The following is a 25,564-nucleotide window of genomic DNA, read 5'->3' as shown; positions in this document are numbered from 1 at the left end:
CTATTATATTCAGAAATCTGGGATGAACTAAGAATTAACCTACTGTACCTTCTAACAATTTTCTTTAAACAGTAATTTATTGTTGTGTTGGAATGACTTTCAGATTTCCACGTAATAAAATTAGTATTTTCAGGGCTTCATATCTGCTACTGTGGTTTTATAATGGAAATGCTGACAAATCTTAATCAGCACTTTGGGGGCACAGTAATGCTTGTTTAGTTAAAACAAGCTGAATATTTTATGATATTTATGCAACTTGGAATGACATCTACTTTTTCTTCCACTCAGACTAAACGTACCAACCTGAAGAAACCTAACTCTGAACGAACTGGTCACGGTTTGAGGGTAAAGTTCAACCCTTTAGCCCTCCTGCTTGATGCTTCTTTGGAGGGAGAATTTGATCTGGTACAAAGGATCATTTATGAGGTGAACTTTTCTAAATGTAGACTGTCTCTTCCACATTTTTTCAGTGAAGGAAATGATTTGGGCTTAAGTATTTCAATTTTTTCACATAGGTTGATGATCCCAGCAAACCCAATGATGAAGGAATTACCCCTTTGCATAATGCAGTGTGTGCTGGTCATCACCACATTGTAAAGTTCCTGCTTGATTTTGGTGTTAATGTGAATGCAGCAGACAGTGATGGATGGTAAGTGTGCTAGCACTTTTAACTTCAAAGTCCCAATTCAGTCAGTTTTGAAATAATGAAATTTAGTGGAGAGCTATCTAGGGATCAGATTATTATATATTTACTAAATGACTCTTTGGTAAATATATAGAGAGTTTTTTGTAAACTCTAAGGGTATGTCTACACTAGCACTTTTGTCAGTAAAACTTATGTCGCTCAGGAATATGGAAAAAAAACACACACACACATTCCAGCTGATAAAGTTACACTGACAGAAGTGCCACTGTGGACAATACTATGTCGGCAGGAGACTCTCCTGCCGACATAGCTACTGCCACTCATTGGGGATGCTTTAATTATGGTGACAGGAGAGTTCTCTCCTGTTGGCATGGAGCAGCATGATCTTACAGTGGTGTAGCTGCATCAGTATAGCTGTATCACTGTAAGGTCTCTAGTGTAGATATAGATTTAATGATTGAGGTATTGAAATGCATGACTTTACTAAATGTTCACCTAAGTGTAATGTACAAACTCTTCCAAATAATAAGTAAATGCTATTGTATTTTGTTTATATTTAACTGTAAAGTTCTAATTTGTGTCCCATATGTTTAATAATTTTGACTTGAAATACACAGCCTTCCCCATTTTTATCCAAAAGTGGGTTTACCTTCTTGGAACCTTTGTCCGTGGATTGTTATAATTTCGCAGTATTAGTAATGAACTACTTTATTAAAAAATGCATGAATATATATACTTTTCTATAAGGTCTTTTTTGTGTCCTCAGTTTTTTAAGACTTTCCATTGATTTTAAAAAGGAAAGTTTTTTTTAAAAAGTTGATCCTAATATTACTCATGGGGACATTCTGTGCCCCAAAATTAAAAATTTGGCACACAATATTTTAAAATCTGCAAAATTCTGCAAATTTTATTTGTCAAAAAACACTACATAATCATGCCAGTTTCAATTATTTTGGTAATTTATTTAAAAATACCTGTCAACAAGTATGTCTGTAACAATACAGACACACACACAAAAATTCCCCCAGGAGCAGAGAGTTAAAGAAACCCCTATGACAACCCAGTTCCTATTTCTCTGTCCCCTTCCCCACCATCCCCAGAGCCCAGCTGGGGGGCCAAACACCCACAACCCCTCCCCTGCGGGGCCCACCTGTACCCCCCACAGCCAATACACCCAAACCCCCTCATCCCCAGAGCCCAACTGCAGGGCCCCCCCAGCCCAGATACCCACATCCCATCATCCCAGCCATGGGGCCTCCCCGGCCCAGATACCTGCAGACCCTCCCAGCCCCCCCAAGCCCAGCTGTGGGGCCTGCCCAGTGATGAGCTGCCAAAATCTTAACAACCAGTTCCCTCGTCACCCTGCAAGGGGGTCGTGGCCCGCTCCTGCCCCATCCAACCCCCTGTGTTCCTTGATGCCCCCCGCCCCATCCACCTCCCTCCCCTGTCCCCTGACTGCCCCTGGAACCGTGCAGGAGGGTCTCGTGGTCCACCGTAGTGGGTGCCCACCCCGCCCCGCCTCTAAGAGCCAGAGGGACCTGCTGGGGGGTGAGGTGGGGAGTCCTGGCGGTGCTTACCTGGGGTGGCTCCCGGGAAGCATCCGGCAGGTCCCTCTGGCTCCTGGGGGGGTAGTGTAGCTAGCGAGGAGCAGGGGGAGCGGCTGCTCCCCCCACTGATTACATCAAAAGTGGCGCCTTAGGCGCTGACTCTGTGGGTGCTCCGGGGCTGGAGCACCCAGGGGGAAAATTTGGTGGGTGCAGAGCACCCACTGGCAGCTCCCAGCCCCAGCCCAGCTCTGCTCTGCCTCCTCCCCTGAACACGCTGCCCTGCTCTGCTTCTCTGCTCCCCCGCCGCCGTCTTCCTGCGAATCAGCTGTTCGCGCGGGAAGCCTGGGAGGGCTGAGAAGCAAGCGGCGGCTTCGCACTCAGGCCCGCGGAGGCGGAGTGGAGGTGAGCTGGTGAGCCCCCCTCTCCCCTCCTCAGGTTACCTGTTCTGGCATGGACGGCCCTCATCGTGTTCTCCCCCCCCTCCCCCTCCCCCAGCTCACCTCTGCTCTGCCTCCTGCGGGAAGCCCGGGGCGGGGCAGGGGGTGGAGAAGCAGAGCAGGGGAGAAGGCGGAGTGGAGGTGAGCTGGGGGCGGGCGCGGGCCAGGCACCCACCAGATTTTCCCTGTGGGTGCTCCAGCCCCAGAGCACCCATGGAGTTGGCACCTAAGGTGCCACGTTTGGCCGGTTGCCTTGCGGGACACCCGCTTCTAAAAGGGCTTCTAAATTTAACAACTGGTTCCAGCGAACTGGTGCAAACCGGCTCCAGCTCACCACTGGGCCTGCCCTCTTGCCCAGACACCCATCCCCCTGTCCCCCAAGATCCCAGGAATCCAGAGGGAGAAACAGCCTGATCCTTGCTCAGTCCCAGGCTTGCACAGAGTTTCCTGTGCGCTGCCCTCTCCTTCCCTCAGGGCATACGGGGAACTGCAGCTGCCAGGAACCCTCTAGCTCCCTCTCCCTCCCCCAGCAGTGTCTTCCACGAGCAAGCTGGGCTCTGCCGAGTCCAGTGGCTCCTAATGCCGGCTAGCAGTACTGCAGCCCGTTTCTGTGTGGGAAAGGAAATTCTGCGTGCACAACGTTAATTTCTGCAAAATTCTGCATTGCACAGAATTCCCCCAGGAGTATAATATATAGTCCATAGTTCTTCGAGTGTTTGTCCCTATGTGTAATCCATTTCAGGTTTGTGCATGTGCTCCATCTGCCTAGGACCGAAGATTTTTCCCCAGTGTCTGTTTGGTCCTCACATGAGCCCCCATTCTCCTCATGCTCGCCCTGGGCTGCCAGACCATCACCATATTAGTTCCTTCTTACTGCTCATGGTTTAGGATGAAGTTTTAGTGTATGTGCTGACTACTTCAGCTTTCCCTGTAGATGATTTTTAAAAGTTAGTCTTAGTTGTTTTAATCAGTACAGCTTTTGGGGGTTTGATTTCCTAAACTTTGGGAATCCCACCCATGGCATGTGGAGCAATGTGATTCCTGTACCACACATCATAATTCCTATTTACGCACACTCACTCACCTACTCTTACCACCCTCTAGTTCTTCCAACGGCAGTGTGGAGAGTATGCCAAGGATCCCTGGCTTCAAAAATTGCATAGACTGCCAGAAGTCATTTCAGGTTACATATTATCACAACACTTGCTTGGACTGCCTGGGGAAACCCATGTCCCTTCTAGGTGCGGTATCTGCAGGTCATTTCCAAGGATGACAAAACAGTCAAGGGAGTTCTAACCTAAAAGATTCCTCATGGAGAGGTCTATGAGAGCGGTCACAGGCTCTGACTGGGGAGATCCCCCTCCCAAATGTCTTAAGATGGTAGGAACATTCCTTATAGTGGCTCTGGCTGGTTCCAAGGCACCGCCCACCAGCTCCGACAGATTCGGGTGAGGAGAGTGAAGGCAAATGGAAGGGAGACAAAAAGTCTCCCATAATCTTCCCTCTTGTCCCTCCACATCCAAGTCCTCTAAGAAGAGGCAAAAGTCTCCGTCCTGCACCAAGTCAGGAGACCCCTCGTGCTTCAGAGTGGGGCCGTCTGATACTGGGACTTCATCAGAAGGTAAGGCCACACCACGTTCCAGAACCAAGAGTGGTACTTTGGCACCATCAACAGCTGCTGCATCCGCACTGCCGGCTCTGGCTTTTTCTGCACCAATGGCCTGAATTACAGAAACTACTCTCTCCGCTCCAGCCCGTTTCTCAGCAGTGGGTGACTTAATTGTATTTATGGAACTAGACTCACTGTGATTCTCTCTGGAGTCCCATGTCCAGTACCAAGATATCATTCAGTACAGATATCTCTGCAGTCAAGCTATACCGTTGCCAGTATAGTAGAGGGAGGCCATCACTGCCTCCTCTAGGACCAAGAGCTCTCCTGTTGAATTTGGGATTAGAGTCAGAAGAATATAGTGGATACCCATCCCGGACTACTCCCCAGAGGGTGTCTAGCAGGGGTTGAGCTCAGAGAAGGTATCTGTATTGTCCAGAGTGTCTCAGTACTCCTGTGCAATTAAGAACACTCCCTATACATATTGGTATCTATCACCCTGGGGCTTTGCTCCGAGGGGATATGAGGTCACGCAATGGCAGTATTGGGGCCTGGAAGACCCAAGACACTATCACCTGACATATCCATGTTATGGGACAGAGGATATATGCCATCATGTGCCAGCAATGCCCCTCTGCCATGTACATTGGCCAAACCGGACAGTCTCTAAGTAAAAGAATAAATGGACACAAATCAGACGTCAAGAATTATAATATTCAAAAATCAGTCGGAGAACACTTCAGTCTCTCTGGTTACTCGATTACAGACCTAAAAGTCGCAATTCTTCAATAAAAAAACTTCAAAAACCAACTCTTAATGAGAGACTGCTGAATTGGAATTAATTTGCAAACTGGCCGCTATTAAATTAGGCTTGAATAAAGACTGTGAATGGATGTGTAATTACACAAAGTAAAACTATTTCCCCATGCTCCCCCCTCCCTCCCCCCCCCCCCCGTTCCTCACATGTTCTTGTTAACTGCTTGAAATGGCCCACCTTGATTATCACTACAAAAGGTTTTTTTCTCTCCTGCTGGTAATAGCTCACCTTACCTGATCACTCTCGTTACAGTGCGTATGGTAACACCCATTGTTTCATGTTCTCTCTGTATATAAAATCTCCCTTCTGTATTTTCCGCTGCATGCATCCGATGAAGTGTAGCTCATGAAAGCTTATGCTCAAATAAATTTGTTGGTCTCTAAGGTGCCACAAGTACTCCTTTTCTTTTTGCAAAGATGTCCGGCTCTCAGGGTAGAGGAAGAGCACCCTCAGCCTCAGAAGTCACAACAACAATCTGGAGGAGAGGCCCAACAGGAACAAGATGCCATCATGCTGCTGATCTTGTTGTCCTTGTCTCCCAATGAGGCAGTGATTCCTGCCTCCCTGCCATACCCTGATGATTCTAAGGTCTTCCATGACTTTGTTAAACTGGTGGCGGAGGCATTACACATTCTATGCACTGCTAGACATTCTGCACGGCTGAGGACAGAGTGGAATGGTGCTCACCAAAGCCATCACCAAACCTACAAAGACACTTTCGGCAGATACCTACCACAGTTCCACCACTAGATAAGCAGGCTGAAAAGATGTATTTTGTACCTGTGAAAGGGTTGGAATACCTATTCTGTCATCTGCCTCCCAACTCTCAGCTAGTGTCGGGAGCCACCAAACATAGTAGGCAGAGACAGGCAAGTAGACACTTACTCTGTGTTTTCACACCCAGTCACATCTTGATTCCTGAAAAGTTGGTTATTTTTCCCTCCCATGGCAAAACCTACACCAGTCTGGGACCTGAACGTGGTTTTAGCAACTCTGACAAAAGCACTGTTTGAGCTTCTGGTACCCTGCTCTTTACTGCAATTCTCAACGAAGGTAGCATTTTTAGTCGCAATCACTGGCCAAAAGAGATGGGGAGTTAGGAGCAGTCATGGCAGACCTCCTCTGCCCCCCTCCAGTAGTTTCCCACAAGAATAAGGTATTCCTGAGACTGCATCTGAAGTGCATCCTTAAGGTAGTGTCAGACTCTCACATTAACCAAAACATCCATATCCTGTGTTCTACTCTAAACCACACACCAATAGGGAAGAGGTAATGTGGCACTTCTTGGATGTGCATGGGACCCTTGCCTTTTACCTACAGAAGATGAAGTCATTTAGGAAATATCCTAGACATTTTGTATCATTTGTGGAAAGGATGAAAGGAGAGGCCACTTCTACCCAGAAGCTGTCAAAATAGATCTCAGGATGCATCATACTTTGCTACGAGCTGAATAATGTCCCTCTTGAGAGGAGTGTGAGAGCACATTCAATAAGAGTCCAAGCAGCCTCAGTAGCCTCCCTCAAGGGTGTATCTATTATTGACACCTGCAAAGCAGCAACATGGGGCTCTGTGCATATCTTTGCAAGACACTATGCACTGGTACAAGGAGCTGCTTTGGATGCCTCCCTGGGTAGAGCAGTTCTGCATTCTGTTGTGACATTGAACTGTGGGTACCCATCTCCTAGAGAGAGAGACTGCTTCTGAATCACTTGAAGTGGGGCATGACACATAGGGACAAGTGTCCTTATGTCTACTACCCACCTCCTTCCCCACTGCCTCAATTTCCCTAAGTGGGGCCTAGCGGTAGAGAAGGAACTAAAACGGTGGCAGCCTGGCAGCCCCCTTTATAGCTTCACGGCAGAGCATGAGTGCATGCATAGAGCAAATGGACACTGCTAGGGAAAAATCTTTGGTCCTGGGAACATGAAGTGCACATGCAAACCTGAAGTGCATGACACAGTGGGAGAACCCACCTCAGAGAACTCCAGTTACTACATGGTGAGTAACATTTCCTTGTCCTGCAGCACTTCTGTAGTGTATGTGAGGAATTTAGAGAGCTGGCCTTGCTGAGCTATTTCTCACCCTTCTTGCCTTGCCCTCTGCCCTTTAAAACTAACGTACTGCAGCCTTGCAAAATGTCATGAAAACTTACCATTCTCATTAAAATCTGTTTGCCCCATTTGGCTTCAGTGGGGTCAGAATTTTATGTAGGTTATTTATTTACGTTTTTACTTGTGCCACAAACATTCTCCACATAAAAGTTTAATTTTCTTTCAAAAATAACTTCTAAAGGATGACTGAACCCTTTGTTGCAGGTTGGATTTGTAGGATTCCTGGCCTGTTTTGATGTCTAAATGTTGGCTTTGTTTCAGGACGCCTTTGCATTGTGCAGCTTCTTGCAATAGTGTTCATCTCTGTAAACTACTTGTAGAATCCGGAGCAGCAATTTTTGCTTCAACTATAAGTGATATAGAAACTGCTGCGGACAAGTGTGAGGAGATGGAGGAGGGTTATATTCAGTGTTCCCAGTTCTTGTACGGTAGGTTGCCAAGTGTATATGCTTGATAATTCCCTTTACAGACCTTTATCACTTCTCTGAAATTCAACCTTTCTTCTGTGTTCTGACTGCCAAGTTGTTAGTCTAAGTTCTGTATCCTCTACATAGGTCTTTGAAATTAGCATTGCCCTTGCCCCTACTCTCGTCCATTCAGAATACTGCCAGAATATTTTCTTGGCTGTTTCTTTGGCCATGTCATCCCTCCCTCTTCAAGTCAGCTCACTGTGGCATTGTGCATGATTTTTAAACATCTCTTCCTTCCTTTCTAGGAAAGGGTTCTGATGATGATGGTTTTGGATTTAGAAGGGTGTTGCCATGTAAATTTCACATGGAATTTTGTAAGGATATCCCAAACTTCTAGCAGACCACACCAGGAGGCTGAAGATCTAAACTTACTTGAATTCCTTATTATGAGTAGTTATTCATGTTTTGTTCACTGAATTAATGAGACAGATGACCTATAGCTTTTAAGTTCAGTGCATATATCACAAGAGAAGCATCTTTCTAGAAGCAGCAATTAAATAAAATTAAGATTCTAACTTACACCAAAGAGAGTATAAAGACTTCATTAGGGTTTTAATATACCCCTTAAGGCAGATTTGCAGTGTGATGATATATACAGCAAATGCTGCAATAACTAGGCTGAGCAAGAAGAACTCTAAACCTGTTGTGCTAGAGAATGTGTATGAGACTAGTATGTGTATGAGACTAGGGCTGTCGATTAATTGCAGTTAACTCCGGCTATTCACTCAAATTAATCGTGATTAAAAAAATTAATCATGATTAATCACACTGTTAATACCAGTTGAAATTTATTAAATAATTTTGGATGCTTTTCTATTTTCAAATATATTGATTTCTATTGCAACACAGAATACAAAGTGTACAGTGCTCACTTTATATTATTTTTGACTATCATTTTTACAGTTCAAATATTTGTAGAGTATTTTTCAATTCACCTCATACAAGTAGTGTAGTGCAATCTCTTTATCATGAAAGTGTAACTTACAAATGTAGATTTTTTTTGTTACATAATTGCACTCAAAAACAAAATATAAAACTTTAGAGCCTATAAATCCACTCAGTCCTATTTCTTGTTCAGCCAGTTGCTAAGACAAACAAGTTTGTTTACATTTAGGGGAGATACTGCTGCCTGCTTCTTTTTACAGCGTCACCTGAAAGTGAGAACAGGCATTTGCATGGCACTTTTGTAGCCAGCGTTGCAAGGTATTTACATGCCAGATATGCTAAACATTTGTATGCCCCTTCATGCTTCAGCCACCATTCCAGAGGATAGGTTTCCATGCTGATGATGCTTGTAAGAAAAACAATGTGTTAATTAAACTTGTGACTGAACTCCTTGGGGGAGAATTGTAGGTCTCCTGTTCTGTTTTACCAGCATTCTGCCATATATTTCATATTATAGCAGTCTTGGATGATGACCAGCACATGTTTATTTTAAGAACACTTTTACAGCAGATTTGACAAAATGCAAAGAAGGTACCAATGTGAGATTTCTAAAAATAGCTACAGCACTCAACCCAAGGTTTAGGAATTTGAAGTGCCTTCCAAAATCTGAGAGGGATGAGGTGTGGCACATGCTTTCAGAAGTCTTAAAAGAGCAAAACTCAGATGTGGAAACTACAGAACCTGACCCATCAAAAAAGAGAATCAACCTTCTGCTGGTGGCATCTGTCTGGGATGATGAAAATGAACATGTCGGTCTGCTCTGCTTTGGATCGCTATCAAGCAGAACCCATCATCAGCATGGACATGTGTCCTCTGGAATAGTGGTTGAAGCATGGAGGGACATATGACTCTTTAGCGCATCTGGCACGTAAATATCTTGCGACGCCAGCTACAACACTGCCATGCGAACGCCTGTTCTCACTTTCAGGTGACGTGAACAAGAAGTGGGCAGCATTATCTCCTGCAAATTGTAACCGAACTTTTGTCTAAGCGATTGGCTGAAGGAGGACTGAGTGGACTCGTAGGCTCTAAAGTTTGATTGTTTTATTTTTGAATGCAGTTATTTTTTTGTACATAATTCTACATTTGTAAGTTCAACTTTCATGATAAGGAGATTGCACTACAGTACTTGTATTAAATGAATTGAAAAATACTATTTTTTACAGTGCAAATATTTGTAATAAAATATAAAGTGAGCGCTATACACTTTGTATTCTGTGTTGTAATTGAAATCAATATATTTGAATATGTAGACAACATACAAAAATATTTAAATGGTATTCTATTAACAGCATGATTAATTGATTAATTTGTTAATTGCATGATTAATTACAATTTTTTAAAATCACTTGAGAGCCCTAATTTTCAAATACACCGTGCAATGAAAACAACATATTCCCACCTTCTATGACAAGTTTTATGCCATATCAGGTTTTAATCTCCAGTTAAGTTCCTGAGGGGGAGGGGGAAAAAAAGTATAATGGAAACACTGAATCTTAAATTGCAGCAGAATGAAAGTCTCTTGGGATTTTGGGTCCTCCTCTCCAGTGGGAAATCCTAAGTGGGTAAAGTCAAGGTACTTTACCATCTGTAATGTTCATTTACCTTTTGTTTCTTGGTAACAGGAGTACAGGAGAAGTTGGGAGTCATGAACAAAGGAGTAGTGTATGCTCTGTGGGATTATGAAGCCCAGAATAATGATGAGTTGTCATTCCACGAAGGAGATGCCATTACTATCCTGAGACGCAAGGATGATAATGAAACAGAATGGTGGTGGGCTCGACTCAATGATAAAGAAGGATATGTGCCTAAAAATCTTTTGGGGGTAAGTTACTTTAAGCTTCTTCCTTCCTTCCTTCCCCCTTGAACTTGACCTATTGTTACACTTTTCCTTACGTGGGAGACTAGAGGGAACTTCCTCTAGAACTCATCAGTGCAACATCTAGGTAAATCATTGCTGCAGAGTGACACAAAGAAAGCAATCCCTCTGTCCCGGGGCCTGAGTGCACCTTCTCTGAGCATTATTGCTGTAGAAGGAAGACAGACTGTAGTTAGGAATTTAACCCAGGACAGTAAATAGAACAGTAATCATTAGGCTGCCTTAAGTTTTTTTAGGTTATAACTTTTTAATTGATCTTTAGCATATTAAATAGTGATATTTTCCATGAGATCAAACTGGCTCCCTTAGTATGGTGGCTGTTGTGCCAAATATCAGGGTTGCTCACACAAAGATATTTAAATAATTGGGATGTAACAAGTTCGTGGCATGGATCGCTCCTGGTGGGAGTTTGTTCTATTTACCTGCCAAGAAGGTAGATGTGGCTAAAATGCAGATTGGAATTATGCAACTGGTAAACTTTCACTTTGACTGCATAAAATGATGGAAAGTTATACCTATTTACTGCCACCTGCTGAAGGACGGAAATAAAAATAGTTAATAGCATTAGTTAATTAGGTTAGGAGACTGTTAAAGGTTTGAGTTTCCTCTTGAATTGTTCAGACTTGCATGTCACTTTGTAATCTAAAGAAATGTACTAAATATGTCCAGTGGACAACATGTTAATGACGTCTCACCCTTTGCTGTACAATCCATTCATGTGTAATCAGAAATAGCCTTTTGGCTGTAAGCAGGTTATATGTTAATTATAGACATGATTTTCTAGTTATCACATCTAAAGCTTGGGTATTTACTTTTGATTTTGTTTTGCAGCTATATCCAAGAATAAAGCCTAGGCAGCGAACCCTTGCTTGAATTCAGTTGTTTGGCAGTGCAATACATGGCTGGTAACTGGAAGCTTAAACCCACACTGGAGTCATCCTTTTCTATCACATTTCAACTGGAGAAATAAAATTATAATCTTTGTTTTTAAATGGTGCTCTCTCTTGTTAATGGACAGCAGTCAAGGGTTTAAAAATCTGCAGTTTGTAAATGAAGATCATTCCATGTAACCAATCACTGACTGGGAGAGGTACTTGCAGTCTACAGTATTTTGTCAACTCTACTTTAAATACCAAAAATATTCTTATAGAAGAGTCCACAGGTGGAGGTTTGTGTTAAATATTCACAAATGTCATTTCCAAATTGCAGATGTGCTGTCCAGTCTGTTCTAGTCCCACAATAACTGTCCCATGTGTCAAGATTTTGGATATATTTTGACACCATTGAATGTTGTTTACTCATTACTGACTGTGTGCTACAGAGAAGACTTTCACATGCTAAGTGCATAAGCAGTAACCAAGGCTATATATATATATATATATACACACACACACTCTAGGATTTAGAAATAGAGCATTAGTTAACATATCTTTAAGTCCTAGTCTAGGGCCTGCTCTACACATAAGACTTAAGTCAACCTAGCTACATTGCTCAGGGCTGTGAACAATTTTACATCCTGTATGACAGTTAGATCGACCTGACCCCTACCATACATGCAGCTATTGCATGAGGTAGTTTACCTACAGCAATGGAAAAACCCCTTCCCTCACTGGAGGAAGCATCATGCTACAGCAGCACAGCTGTAGTGTAAAGATACTCTTTACAAAGCTCAAACAGAAGTTTTAGAGATGCTAGGATCTAGATTTTGTTTGCATTTAAATGACAAGCTAAAAGAATCAAAACTAGTGTTTGTATACTTCTCAAAATCCCTACACTAATCAACTTGTTCATTTTCTTGGTATTCAGCTTATTACATGAGTTTTACCTCTACTAATTTAAGTTACAGGTCCCACTCCCACTAACCTGTGAACTTGTCTGTTTGGAACAAAAGACCATGTAACAGTGGATTTGCAGTCAGATTAAAGGATTTGTATGTTTGCATGGATGAAAGTGCAATAGTTGAGAAGGGTAAGAGTCTGATAAGCTAAGAGGTACACTAACTTGAAGTCTGCCTGAGTAGTTGGACTAAAAAGTGGAGAGCTAGTTGTGCTAATATTGAGAGTCAATGACAGGAAGAGAAACAAGGGGTTCAAGAAGGATTTGAGAATGGCAATAATTTGCTATTTTGGTAAGGACAGTTTCTGTGGTTCTTGGCAGCCCTACACCTATTGCCAGGGTGAGTTATGCAATAACCTTTCCACTACACTGTAGTTTCAAGCAAAAAAAAAAGCGCAAAGCACTTCACTGGAGTTAATTGTACATGGTTTTATATACCAGAAATATATTTTGAATTTCTCCTAAGTTGTAGCCATGTGTTTTGCATTTTTTCTTCCATTAAAGTGTAGGCCAATTGGCTTTAACTCACGTACAGGTCTTGTGTATAATTTATATAGCATTTATGCAGTGCTGTAATTTGCTTTTACCACCATTTAACATTAATTGTATATATTGTGGTGATGAAACGTGAAAGGATATTGTTAAAGAACATTTGGTACATGAATGTGACAATTTCAAGAGCCTATGATGCACATTTTCATGTTCTCTGGATTAGTGTATAATAAAATACTGCTAAGGCATGGCTGCATTTTCAAGTGTTTATTTTAAACTGTTAGGCAATGGCAAAGTACTGTAACCTTTGTCCACCTAACCTGCAAAACTAATCCACACTGAATGAGGATAATTTAGTCACAATTGGGTGTGCATAGTACTAAGAGGCTAGCTTGGCAATACAAAGAGAAAAAGGCTTAAGGTTTCTACACACACCCAAGAGGTGTTGCTCTGTGACTAGGTAGGCCCTCTCACTTAAAAACAATTTTTCACCTTAAACTGCTGGCTTCTAGTCTTCAAGGACAGTCTGAATGTTTGAACTTCATTCGCTACCAAGCGCGGCCAGCAAACTCCTAGTTGTTTTCTTAGAACAGCTGAATATGAGATTTTCTAGTTCATGCTAGAGTGCTTGAACAGAGTGTACCATTTGGACAGGAGACACAGGACATTTCTGGGTATTGTAAATAACCTTTTATTCTCTCCTCCACTCAAAACCAAGAATATTGAAGTCTTTAAGGTTGAAAGTTAGCTTAAGTTGCTTAGCAAGTTAAAGTGAATGCTATCTTGAGCATTTTGCTTATTTTCAATAAGTATGAATTCATCTGATCCATAAGACTTGTACATTTAAAATACTGTATACAGTATGTCCAAACATTAGTTACAATAATCAGATTAATTAGCAAAAGGTCATTACCACAAGTAAAATGAATACAAAACTTCAAAATCATTTTCTGGAAGCTTGTATTTTCCTACATACGGGTGGGTTCCAAGAGGTCATGTTCATATAACTCAGTTTGTGGTATTTGGTGAAACTTATCTTTAAGTGTTTGATCACATGATAAGAACCCAAAATGATTATTTCTATAAAAGGGTATCTAAGGCAGATTTCTTTGTACATTGATCTTCAACATTTGGATAAGAAAAACACCTGAGATCTCTGTAGAAGAGACTTAGAAATACATTTGTTTGCTGTTTGTAGCCAACAAATTAAATACATATAGTATACATAATTGGTACTACAAAAATTGTGCTATACATTTTAGCTGTAGTGCAGGTCTTACTTTTGTTTTCCATATTAAGTGCCAATAAGATTTAACAAAATAATAAAGTCTTAAACATGAGGCTATGTTTAAAGCATTAATTGTATACATATTGCACACTAGATAAGTGAATACTCATGGTTCCAAAATACTCACATTGCATTTGCCAGTGCTTACATAATGAACCACATTTGGGGTAAAGGGGTTCATAATACCAATTACCATGGATCAAAGTAACTAGCAAAAAGTGAGAAGCGGTTTTTCATAGAGCTGGTCTCTTCCGTCAGAGCTCAGACAACTTGCTGCTGTTATTGGTCCCGGGATTCATAAAGGAGTTTTGCTGCCTATGATTACAAAAACAAGATTCATCATTGCAGTTTGCTATATAGGCACCTCAGTGATAAACAACAAACTTAAGGCCTCTTATCTTCCCCTAGAAACTACTGTAAAGCCAAAAGCTGTAACTTGTTATCAAATCCTGGCTCTTCTACGTATGTATAGTTTTCTTACATGGGAAAGAGACAATCATTCTAGAGCGTACTGTCATGGCACATCCATCAGGATTTTAATCAGATTCTTAAGGGGTAAAACTTCAGAATTTCATAAAAATACGTTGCAATCTTTAGAACAGTGTGTCATGACAGAACTGCCAGATAACTGATATTTCTTTTTGAGAACTCGTTTAGTGATGTTGGCTAGGTAACAGCTTTCTAACCAAGTTGCTTATCTTATTTGTCATTTGTATTTCAAGAAATATTTCTGAGGAATAATATATCAGCCTTGTTATTAGCACTGAAAAAAGCACTGTTGGAGGGAGGGGGTAAAGGGGTGTTCTATTAAACAGTGAGTACAGTGGTAAAAAACCTTTTAAATGGTCTTTCTACAACATGAGTGATCTGGCCAGTTTCCATGTGAAATAACTCAATGTATTTTCTTTTTAAGCAAGTAATTTTTCATAAGCCTGGTGTTCACTGCCATAAGAAATGTTGATTTATGTGATTATAGAAAGCTTCTTACATGATTTCAAGATGGTTTACAAAGTCTGGGAGGATTGCCAGAAATTCTCAACTCTGATTTCTTGATTAAGTTTGAGGTACTATAGACCATCTCTTGTACCCCCATCTAAACCAGGATTAATAAAAACATAGCCCAGACAGTGCCTGAAGTCAGCCTGGAAAAAGTAGTTAACAGCCATGCTCGTTTAGGGTAGTAAAAAGTCAATTAGACAGCTGTGCCTTGCGAAAAGCAGAAGTCAGTATAAGCTGGGCCTTCTGGGAGAGATGTTAAAGGAAGAAGCAAACTCCTTAATCTTGTCCTCTCCCAAGAAAGGAGTTTCATGGAGTAAGGGACCACCTCAGAAACACAAATGAAGCAAGATGGAAATTAACTGCACAGTAAAAATAGGTGTAGCTAGAAGCTTTTTGAGAGACAAGCAAAGGACATTAATATGTCTCAACTGTATGAAGTTTAGGTATTAAAAAAAACTGAGGTCAGAGGGACTATTCTGATGTCTAATTTGCATAATTTAGGTAAGAATTTCACCTACTGGTTCCTACAACAAGCCCATAAATTCTATTTGACCAAGAAAAATCTTAAAAAAAAGACATCCAATCTTAAGTGATGGAGAATTCACCACATTCTTAGGGCTTGTACACACTACCACTTATGTCATAATTTGTCGCTTAGGCTAGTGTAATACACATCACTTGTGGAGGTGGCTTATTCACACCCCTAAGAAGCAGTGTGGACAGTGCTATGTCAGCAGAAGCAGCTCTCGCAAAGGTGGTTTTATAATGCTGATGGGAGAGCTCTCTCCAGTCAGTACAGAGCATCTTCACCAGTCTTGCACTGCTGTAGCACTTCTAGTGGAGACTAGACCTTAGATAAATTATTCCATTTTTACCCTCTCTTAAAAAACATGCACCTTTTTCTAGTGTAATCTAGCTTCAGTTTCCAGCCATTACGTCTTGTTATGCCTTTCATCAACTCCTGTTGGTACTTAAACTCTGATCAAGTCACTTCTGAAAATGGAAAGTTAAGCTAAACTGAGAGCAGCTTTAGTCTCAGTATAAGGTAGGTTTTCCAGAGCTCAAACCCGTCTAGCTCTTTTCTAAATCCTTCTCAAATTTGGGACACCAACTTGATATTGTTCCAGTAATGATCTCACTAAGGCCAGAGGGCTAATATCACTTCCCTAGTTCTACAAGGACATCTCAAGAAAGGGGGGGGAGAGGAGGGTCAATTTATGAATTTGCCAGGGTGCTACTTAGATTTTAAAACTGAAATCTAAAACTAGGTTTGCCAATATAGAACTGGATCTAATACAGGAGTAGACAAACTTTTTGGCCTGAGGGCCACATCAGGGTGGGGAAATTGTATGCAGGGCCATGAATGTAGGGCTGGGGCAGGGGGTTGGGGTGCAGAAGGGAGTGCAGGCATTCAGCTGAGTCCTTAAGGGTTAACACGTTGTTAATGCAGCTTCACACTCTACAAGGCAGCATGAATGGAGGGAGGGGAGACAACATGGCAGAGAGACACACCGTGTGTGAGAGAGAGGTGTCAGCCTACTTAAAGGAGCAATGCGCATCTCTCTCTAAGTACACTGTCCTTTTAAGTAGATCAGGAAGTTGAGACAGCAGCTGCAGCCAGCAAGCTCCCTCCATCCTGAGTCCTGTTGTGTCCCCACCCCCCACCTCTATGGAGAAGGGGTAAGCAGAGTGCAGGGGGGAGGGGGAGAGACACCCTGACATTAGCCCCCACCGCCAACAAGCAGGAGGCTCAGGAAGCAGCTCCAAGGCAGATGGCAGGAGCAGCACATGGCAGTGGGGGGAGGGACAGCTGAACCGCCAGCAATTGATAGCTTGCTGTGCAGCTGCCGCACAGGGAACTTAGGGGAGTGGGGAGTTGATAGGGAGGCTGCCGGTTGACCTTGGTTCCAAGCCAGCACCACCAGCTTCAACAGGCTGCTCTTCCTGCAAGCAGTGGACAAAGCAGGTGGCTGCCAAACAACGTTATAAGGGAGCACTGGGCAACTTTAAATGAGCATGTTCCCTAATTGATCAGCAATATAACAATGAAACAACGTTAACGGGGACGACTAAGTGAGGAGTTACTGTGTGTGTACGTATGTACACCCTCCTCCACAAATGATTGACCAAAGTATTATTTTATCAGCTACAACTGGTTAATGTAGTAAAAGCATCGTGAGTGGTTAATAATTAAATCAGCCAGCGTTTTAATATCATGTGCTGCAAAGAGCCATAGGACACACATTAAAGAGGTACTGGTGGCTTGAGAGCCTCAGTCCGAGTATCACTGCTCTAGTCCCTCATTCTTTTAAGATGAGGCTCCCTACTGGAATTTTATTATTTTCCTGCTTAGGAATACTCTCAAGCTGAACTTTAAAATATTTGTACAAATCAGTGAGTCTTAGATTTTTTACTAACTGTTCTAGAGTTCAGGAAAAGGGAAGCAGAGGAAGAATAGGCATGGAGTGACTCTTCCCTCCCACTTAACAGCTTTAATAATGGCACAGAAATGGAAGTTTCCATAGTAGCAACTGACTGATTTTGTGGGAGAGAATTTCTGAAATGAAAATGTGGAAGCTTTCAATATGATTTCAGGACACCGCGGAAGTCAAGTTTTAGATGGATGGGAACTTGACTTCTGATTTTCCTGAAATACTCTTAAGGAAGGTGGCTGGGGAATATTAAAGTTTAATATATCAGGCTGTGCAGCTTAAAATAAATGTAACACACCCATCTAGTCATTACAATAATGCTAACTCACTCTGCAGCTTTCCCCTTCCTTTTGGAGAAGCCACACTGCCACCTGAAAGAAACTGTTACAGTAGTATGCTCTTGGCTTTTGTGATTGACATGTTAGACAATTAATGCATCTAAGAACCTGCCTCGTTTATATATCAGATGTGGAGGCAATCTCAGGCTCATCTAGGATAAAGAGACCGTTAACTGGCTGATCAGGGCAGATGTGAAAAAGTCGCTCTGACATTTTGCTGGAGCGTGGAGGAGTGAGTCAGTCATGGGCAGTGCTCACTGACCCACACTTGGAAAGCAGGAGGATCTAGCCTTTAATTATTAAGGCAGTTTAATTAAAAAAAAAACAAAAAAACTCCACTCACATGACAGTATATAGCTTCTTCTCTAACAGAGTACATTTTTGCTGACAGTTTTAAAAGGGGCAGGGGAGAAAAGCTACTGAACTGATTGGTGGAAATCACTGGCTAAGCACTTGGAACTTTGGTTTGGTGAAGTGCTAAACTAGCTTTTGACAGCAATAGCCTCTTCTGCAGGTGCAGAGGAAATATTTTCTTTTCAGCTTGTTCTACTAGTTCAGTTCAATAACTAGTTCAAAGTTAAGAAACAGGCCAGGAGTTAAAAGTAGTAAAGCTTGTTTTCCCTCTTTCAATCAATCAATTAAAGTGAGGTGTGAGAGGATTTGGTCTACTAGTTCTAAGATCTTGAAGGACATGGTGACTAGAAACAATCAGTTCAACTCATTAGCAACATATAATACTTTTGTTAAATAAGTCACTTAGTTTTGTATATCAAAACTGTATTGGAAATCCCGTTTCTTATGTATCCAGCACATTTAAGGTAGTTTGATTTAATATAAAAATTAAAAAGTGATGTTTGTGCATTTTTAATTGAATTCTAATTTTCATCCAAATGGAGATTTACCCAAGTCTAGTAAATGTATCAGTCATCATTTTAACAAATGTAAAAGTTAATAATCTGAATAATTGCAACGATGTAGCTTACACTGTACAGATAACGTATCCTCAGCAAAAAGTACCACCATATTTAGTGTAAAGGCTGAAGCTACTTGCAAGTCAACATGTTTTAATGGTTACCAACCAGTAAGAATCAAACTTATTAGGAAAATAAGGACAAATGCAAAATAAGATTAAAATAGATTTAAATCAAAGTTTTCTGCTTGCTGATTTAAATTATTTAAACCTGATTTATGTCACTTTGATTTAAATCAATCCACTCTGCTTTCCAACATTAATCTAACCTTTAATCCAAAATCCTTTCAGAATGTGTTATGGCTGTTTTTAATACCTGTTTCCAAAACTAAAATTTTATTTGAGATTTCCTTAAGGTTCGGGCTGATTTGTGAAATAAATTTAACTATTTGGAGCAGCATATATATCATGGTAGCCCCCAGCAGTCCCAATCAGGATTGGGGTCCCATTGTGCTGGATAACAAAAAAACAAAACAAAACAACAAACATCTTAGCTGGGAATCAAAGAAGTTCTAAAAACCCAGGAATCAGGAAACAGATCTTATAGAGGATTCAGTGTTTCAGAGCAGTTATGAACTATACAGATTTTTGCAAGTTAGGCAGATGTTTATTCTCCTTACTTGTCAATTCACCCTGTATAGTTCATTATACCCCAGGATTAACTGTACCCAACTACTAATTCTAGTTAATGCAAAACAGATTCACATTTTTATTGAAGAGCTGGAAGAAAACCAAATCAACTGATAAACTTTGCAGATGACACAAAAAGTTGAGGGAGTGATAAATAATGAAGAGGACAGGTCACTGATACAACCAACTGTGAACGTATACAGCTAAGAGCAAATAATGTAGGCCAAGTTTGCAGTACAGGAAGCAGTGACTGAATGATTTGAGGCTCATGGTGGATAATCAGCTGAATATGAGCTCCCAGTGCAATACTGTGGACAAAAGAGCTATTGAGATCCTCAGATGCATAAACAGAGGAATCCCAATTAGGAGTAGTACGTTATTTTACTTCTGTATTTGACACTTGTGAAACTGCTGCTGGAATATTGTGCAATTTTTAAATCAAGATTGGATGTTTATCTAAAAGATTGCTCTAGGAATTATTTCAGGAAAGTCCTATGGCCTGCGTAATATAGGAGGTTGACTAAATGATCACAATGGTCTCTTCTGTTCTTAAAATCTATGAAGTATTCCAAGATCCCTCTATCAATTTAGTATTAAGAATAAAGATAACTTTGGAACTTTTAAAAAAAATGTTACAGTATGAAAGATATGGCCATCTGGTCTAGTTTCACTGATTTATAACTGTTTCACAATGTAGACGTTAAGGTTTAGCAACATTATGTTCTTCCCCTGCAACTGGTGTTCTGTTAGCGTACTAACAACATGCCCTGTCTGCTGCTGTTTGATATATTTTACATATTATCTCACTGCCCCAGTTACTTAGGTCTGAACACACAATGCACTGTTCTTACCCATTGATATTACAGTTTTTTGGGTTACGACAGTGAACTACATTGGATTCCAGGATTATTACGTAATAACTAAGGGAAACCTAATTCAGGGTGTGTGTCTGTCTAGTGGGCATACAAGATGAAACCCTTGGAAGTGAAGGCTCTAGTTTGTAATCTTGTCAAATACTGAGTATCAATCAATCTATGGCATCTGGAAATCCATGTACCACCAAATATTAAAGCCCCAGAGTAAAGAGAGTTTCCCTTGCTTGCTGTAACCACTCAGTTTCCCCCCACCCATTTACATGCCAAACCAGCATGTTTTCTAGACCTCAGCAGAAGCCAGTGCTGTAGTCAGAGTATGGTCTATCTAGTATAAGATGGGTTATGGCCCTATTATATTTATAGTACAGTCACAACTAATTGTTTTGTACACAAATGGTGACCAAACTTAAGGTGATCAATTTTAAACATTAAATGTATTTTATACAAGTTACCTTATGCATAGCTGCTAGCCAGGCTGCTGACAGCTTCTTGTTGGAATTGAAGTCTTCACTGGCAGTAAATTTTATCTGTGTGAGCTCCTCTGACCCTGGTACCTTATACTGCAGGAGCATACCTGTGGCACGAGTATTGCCTCCTGAAAAGGGAAAATTAAAGTAGAGTCCTGAACAAGCAGCAGGAGAGCAAAGTATTTAGCCACCTGAGAAACAAAAGAAGAGGATGCTCTGTCCATAAATCACCAATATAAAACTCATTCCCAACACCACTTAAATGCTTTAAATGTCTTGCATTAACAGCTGCTGCTATTGTATGCTACTGTATGAGCACGAACCACAATGTGTTACCACAACCCAAAACCAAGAATGCACGGTCAGAAGATCACTCAGGGAAGCTGGCAGCAAAGGGAATTATTGCTGGAAACAAAGCTATTTATACACTGACATTGCAAGAACACCTTTCTAGCTTGGTATTTTTCTAAGTGTTAGAAGTCTTAAAAATAAAATTCATGGTAATTCACCACAGTATCTTGCAGTCTGCAAACAATGGAAGTTGTTATTCTTGTCAGATTTAAAAAAAAAAAAAAGAAAAAAAAAGAAGGGTTCTTGCTTGATAGGAAGTCTGAAAGCTTTCTGGTCTCCACCAGATAGATGGGAGGACAGGTGGCCTCATGGTGGAAACCTACTATGAGGCCAAATAACTCCTGAAAGTATCAGCGTATGGGGTGTGTCCACCACAGAGGATGGCTTCACTTAAGGAAGTGTGTGGGAGAGCACACCACCTTATATAATTTATATTCTAGCTGTGATTTTAAGATGTGTTGTTCTTGATAGGCCACCCAGTGAAGACAAGGAGGGAAGTGAAGAACACACATTGGAATCAGGTTAGCCTAAAAGTCAAGAAAGATTCTTATGGAATAAACACGTACTGTAACATTTTGCACCTTATTGTTTGGGGCATTTAGTACACTATTCTAGGATTAACTAAGTCACCAGAACCTTCAAAAACCAATCCTCTTGCAGGTCACCTCACCTGCCTGATCCAATGTTCCTTATTTAGACGATGGCCTCATTTTTTCAATGAAAAGATTATCTTCAGATGGGGTAGGGCCCTAAGGGGTCAGTGTCCTTATGGCACCATCCAAGAGAAATCCAGGCACAAAGATAATCTTGCACTAAGCTTCTGAACCACAAGCCCCATAATTACATTTATGAGTTAACATGTTTTTCAATCTCTTTGCAAAAGGAGCAACTGGATTCCTCTGCCCTCTTCAATTTACCTAGTTGGATTATAAAACTGAGTGCCTAAGTTTCAATGTACTGAGACCTTGACCAAATTCAGACTGTTGCAAATGTGATTACATGACACTGATCTGATCTACCAGTAAGCAAAAGTCAGTAGTAGGTTACATAAATGATACAGCACACAGCAAGACAGGAGAAAAACAAATATAGTGACCTGTATTTTCTCTTTATGATTTGCTTAGTCACAAACCCATCTTTCCACCCAAAAAAAGCCTCCCACACCACTTGGGCATAAAATAAATAGCTTCTCCCCTCCCTCAAAAGGGCAGACAATCCTTAGCTTAAGAATAAAGTCATGCCAAATGTATTGACTATCCAAAGTTAAGATTTTTATGAATATCCATTTTTAAAATCTCATGACGTGCTAATTACATTTGCAATACATTTCAAGTACATATACTCTACATACCCAGCTACACAAGACGATCGTTAAGATCATATACTGAAGCATAATAGCAAGATGATAATCCACGTTGAATATGCACACTTGCCTGTGTATTTGTTATCAAAGATACTTAAAGAAAATCAATTTATTTACAATATTTCATTATGAGGACTGGAACAATGCTTCCAACTTGTGCTCACTATTGTGATTTCACTACTGCTTTGGTCTAGAAACTGATCCAATAGCACACTGTTTGAAGCACCAATATATTCTCTTCATGAGACATAAGTGGAAGAAACTGAACTGTCTTAGTTGTAGACCTACAACTCCAAAGCGATACTAAATACTGGTCACTTCTTCTGCTTCCATTTCCACCACTTATTCCTTCCATTTACCCCTTCATTCATTCATTCCCTCTGCTTCCTCATTTATTCTATAACCAACATTCAACACATCCACACCTTTCTTCCTCTACCCATCCTCCCATCTTGAGCAGCAGTACTTTGGTCACTTCAGGAAGTGAACGCTCTAGTGCTCACCCATTTGTACAAGAGGAAGTGAGCTATGCATAGTGCCTGTCAGCAAGGAGAATAGCTACAAATATATGATTTAAGGGAGCCCTGATCAAGGCAGAAGTATTTTAAGTCATCCTCCAATAGTCAAAATGTTCTCCACTTTAGAATTTAGATTGAATAATCTCCGTGTTCCTATTCTTTCTAAGGGCGTCACACAAAATACATGTTGTTTAAAATCTAACACTTTTAAACACAGGTTGCCCAAAATTAATTTTAGTAAGATCTACAGACGGCAAAGAGGAGAGGAAGAAAGCAGCAGTGAAAAGGGCATCATAACAGCATGCTCAGGTGAATCAAGTTCACAACAACATTGCTGACCTTCAGTAATGTGTTGGCTCTCCAGAAGGCTGGTATAAGTGTGAATATCTTTTTCTACATCAAGAAAGTAGGCAAGCAGTGAGAAGAAAAATTAGTCAGAAGAGCAGTGAATAAGGAAATTAAAGGAGCATTAAGATACATTCAAATAGCCACACATTTGATTGACTACACTGGTCCCACATTCCACAGATGTGAGATTTACAATGAAAGTCCAGTAGTACTTGACAAAATTATTAATGGTAAAGAATCACTTTCGAAATCCTTGTTCCCATTTTTTATTTACTGTACTCTAATACTGGGTTTGCGCCTGATGAGCATATTTTGTAGGACTTGGGTAAAAGTTAGTTACCCCATTCAGATTTTGGTTGGCCACTATCAGGGGTCAGGTGAAAAGTAAAATTCTGCATAATTGTTTGGTTAACCGCATACCAGTTAGATGTAGTTAACAGTTTAATTTGATAATACTAATTGGTTCCAATCTGTGGTTCCGACACTGCACTCCCATCATCTCCGGAGTCTGTCCCTTATAATGCTGGCTTCAAGCAAAAGCAGGCCACAGCTGGGTCCTGATACTTTCCATTCTGATGACTAAAGTTCTTCCCCACCACTACCCGTACTCAATCAAGAGTGCATCTCTATGGTTCAGGCAGTGGGAAGTGGCAGCAGGGCAGATGCCCACCGTCACTTCCTTCAAGATACAAAGTTCTACTGGATGAGGATCAAAAGGTCAGAAATCAATTCTGAATTCTTGAGTTTTTTCTAAAATGCTACTGTCAGCAGCCACAAGGATAGGCTTCCAAATGCTACTGCTGTACTCCGAGTGAAATGAAGCACCCATATCTGAGTTGTCAGTGCAAAAGAAGGTGTATTGTTTTATTAGGTTAAGGAAAAGCGTTGCAAATTTGTAACTTATGACCATTAGTTTAGATTCATTGCAAGATTTACCTCCAGGAGTAAATCCCTCGGTAAGAATCTGGACAGTCGAAATCTGTGCAATTTCAATTTCATAATGGCTGTCTCCATCCAGAAACAGATATCTACACAACAGAAGAAAACATTGCTTCTTACAAGTGTGTCATTTTGTGAACTTGAAAACTAAGTCTGATTCAAGAGAAACAACAGGTTCTACCAACAGTATCCTGGCAGTTTATGTACTTTAACACAAACCTCACAGGAATTACTACAGACAATCACAAGCTGTAAAGATAGGAAGAAAAGCTTTTAACACAAAAAACAACCAAAGAAACACCGCCCTCCACCAACCTTCTGATCTTCAGTTAAAACCAGCTGAAAGCTATGGGCCAGACTGCCAGGTGCCTCTTGCAAAACTTCCTGCAGAGCATCCTCAAGAGGGAAAGCGACTGAGGCATTTTGAAAGAGATTGTCTAAGCATCTATAGCCTGAGGATCACACTCAGCTCTGTGGAGGCTGGAACCTTATGCATGAGTTCAGTTTTTAAAACAAACATTTTGAAACAATTTTTTCAATGGTTAAATTTTTCCTCTCATGCCCTCTCAACCAGTACCCTTCCCATTACTGTTGGCAACACATTATTTATATTCCAATAGCACTTACAAGTCAACTAAGGTTGAGATCCCACTGTACTAGGCACTATACAAACATACAACAAAAGACTGCACCTACCCCAACGCGGTTAAAACAAAAAACGAACAAAAACTACAGACAGTAGGCAAAAAAACAAAGCAAGCAAGCAAACAAGCAAGCAAGCAGTCTGGTGGCACCTTAAAGACGAACAAATTTATTTGGGCATAAGCTTTCATGGGTAAAAAACCCACTTCTTCCATGAAAGCTTATGCCCAAATAAATTTGTTCGTCTTTAAGGTGCTACCAGACTCCTTGTTGTTTTTGTGGATACAGACTAACACGGCTACCCCCGATACTAGACAGTAGGCAGTTTGTTTAAGATTACACTACAATTTCTTTCCACTTTTATTCACAATCAACCAACCAACCCACCCTCTATTCTATTCATCTCCAATAGGGGAATACTCCACCTCCCTCTGGCTGTAGGAGTTTAAATTAAGAACCTGCCAAAATTATCTGAAGGTATCCCCCTGGCCGTTTCATCTCCCACAAAGGAACTTCCCTTCTCCCACAAAGAAATGGACAGGACACTCACCTGGTCTTTTGCACACCAGGTGTCCACTAGCAACCAATCACTTCCATCCCCCACTGAGGCGAGGG

General features: G+C 41.0%; 2 protein-coding genes across 14 annotated transcripts in view; one reads left to right on the top strand and one right to left on the bottom strand.

Moving 5' to 3' along the window:
- PPP1R13B (protein phosphatase 1 regulatory subunit 13B) overlaps positions 1-13,037 on the top strand; it is a 144,480-nt gene extending 131,443 nt beyond the window's left edge. For all 11 annotated transcript variants that reach the window (XM_027825355.3, XM_043547997.1, XM_043547994.1 and 8 more), the window contains 5 exons: positions 289-426; positions 516-649; positions 7,429-7,595; positions 10,208-10,407; positions 11,293-13,037. In XM_027825355.3, the coding sequence (XP_027681156.2) occupies positions 289-426; positions 516-649; positions 7,429-7,595; positions 10,208-10,407; positions 11,293-11,334 (681 nt within the window). In that variant the 3' untranslated portion in view covers positions 11,335-13,037. The remainder of the gene's footprint in view (positions 1-288; positions 427-515; positions 650-7,428; positions 7,596-10,207; positions 10,408-11,292) is intronic.
- Positions 13,038-13,464: 427 nt separating this feature from the next.
- Positions 13,465-25,564, bottom strand: part of ZFYVE21 (zinc finger FYVE-type containing 21) — a 30,946-nt gene continuing 18,846 nt past the window's right edge. For 2 of the 3 annotated variants that reach the window (XM_007062921.4, XM_037901039.1), the window contains 4 exons: positions 24,305-24,396; positions 23,360-23,413; positions 20,774-20,916; positions 13,465-14,392 (listed from right to left, as the gene is read on the bottom strand). In XM_007062921.4, coding sequence (XP_007062983.1) covers positions 14,357-14,392; positions 20,774-20,916; positions 23,360-23,413; positions 24,305-24,396 — 325 coding nt within the window. In that variant the 3' untranslated portion in view covers positions 13,465-14,356. The remainder of the gene's footprint in view (positions 14,393-20,773; positions 20,917-23,359; positions 23,414-24,304; positions 24,397-25,564) is intronic. The other variant, XM_007062922.4, reaches the window with a different exon arrangement.

This window comes from Chelonia mydas, chromosome 6 (genome assembly GCF_015237465.2).
Source record: "Chelonia mydas isolate rCheMyd1 chromosome 6, rCheMyd1.pri.v2, whole genome shotgun sequence".
Lineage (NCBI taxonomy): Eukaryota > Metazoa > Chordata > Testudines > Cheloniidae > Chelonia > Chelonia mydas.
Note: the sequence above shows the minus strand (reverse complement) of the source record. Positions and strands in the feature narration are given on the sequence as shown.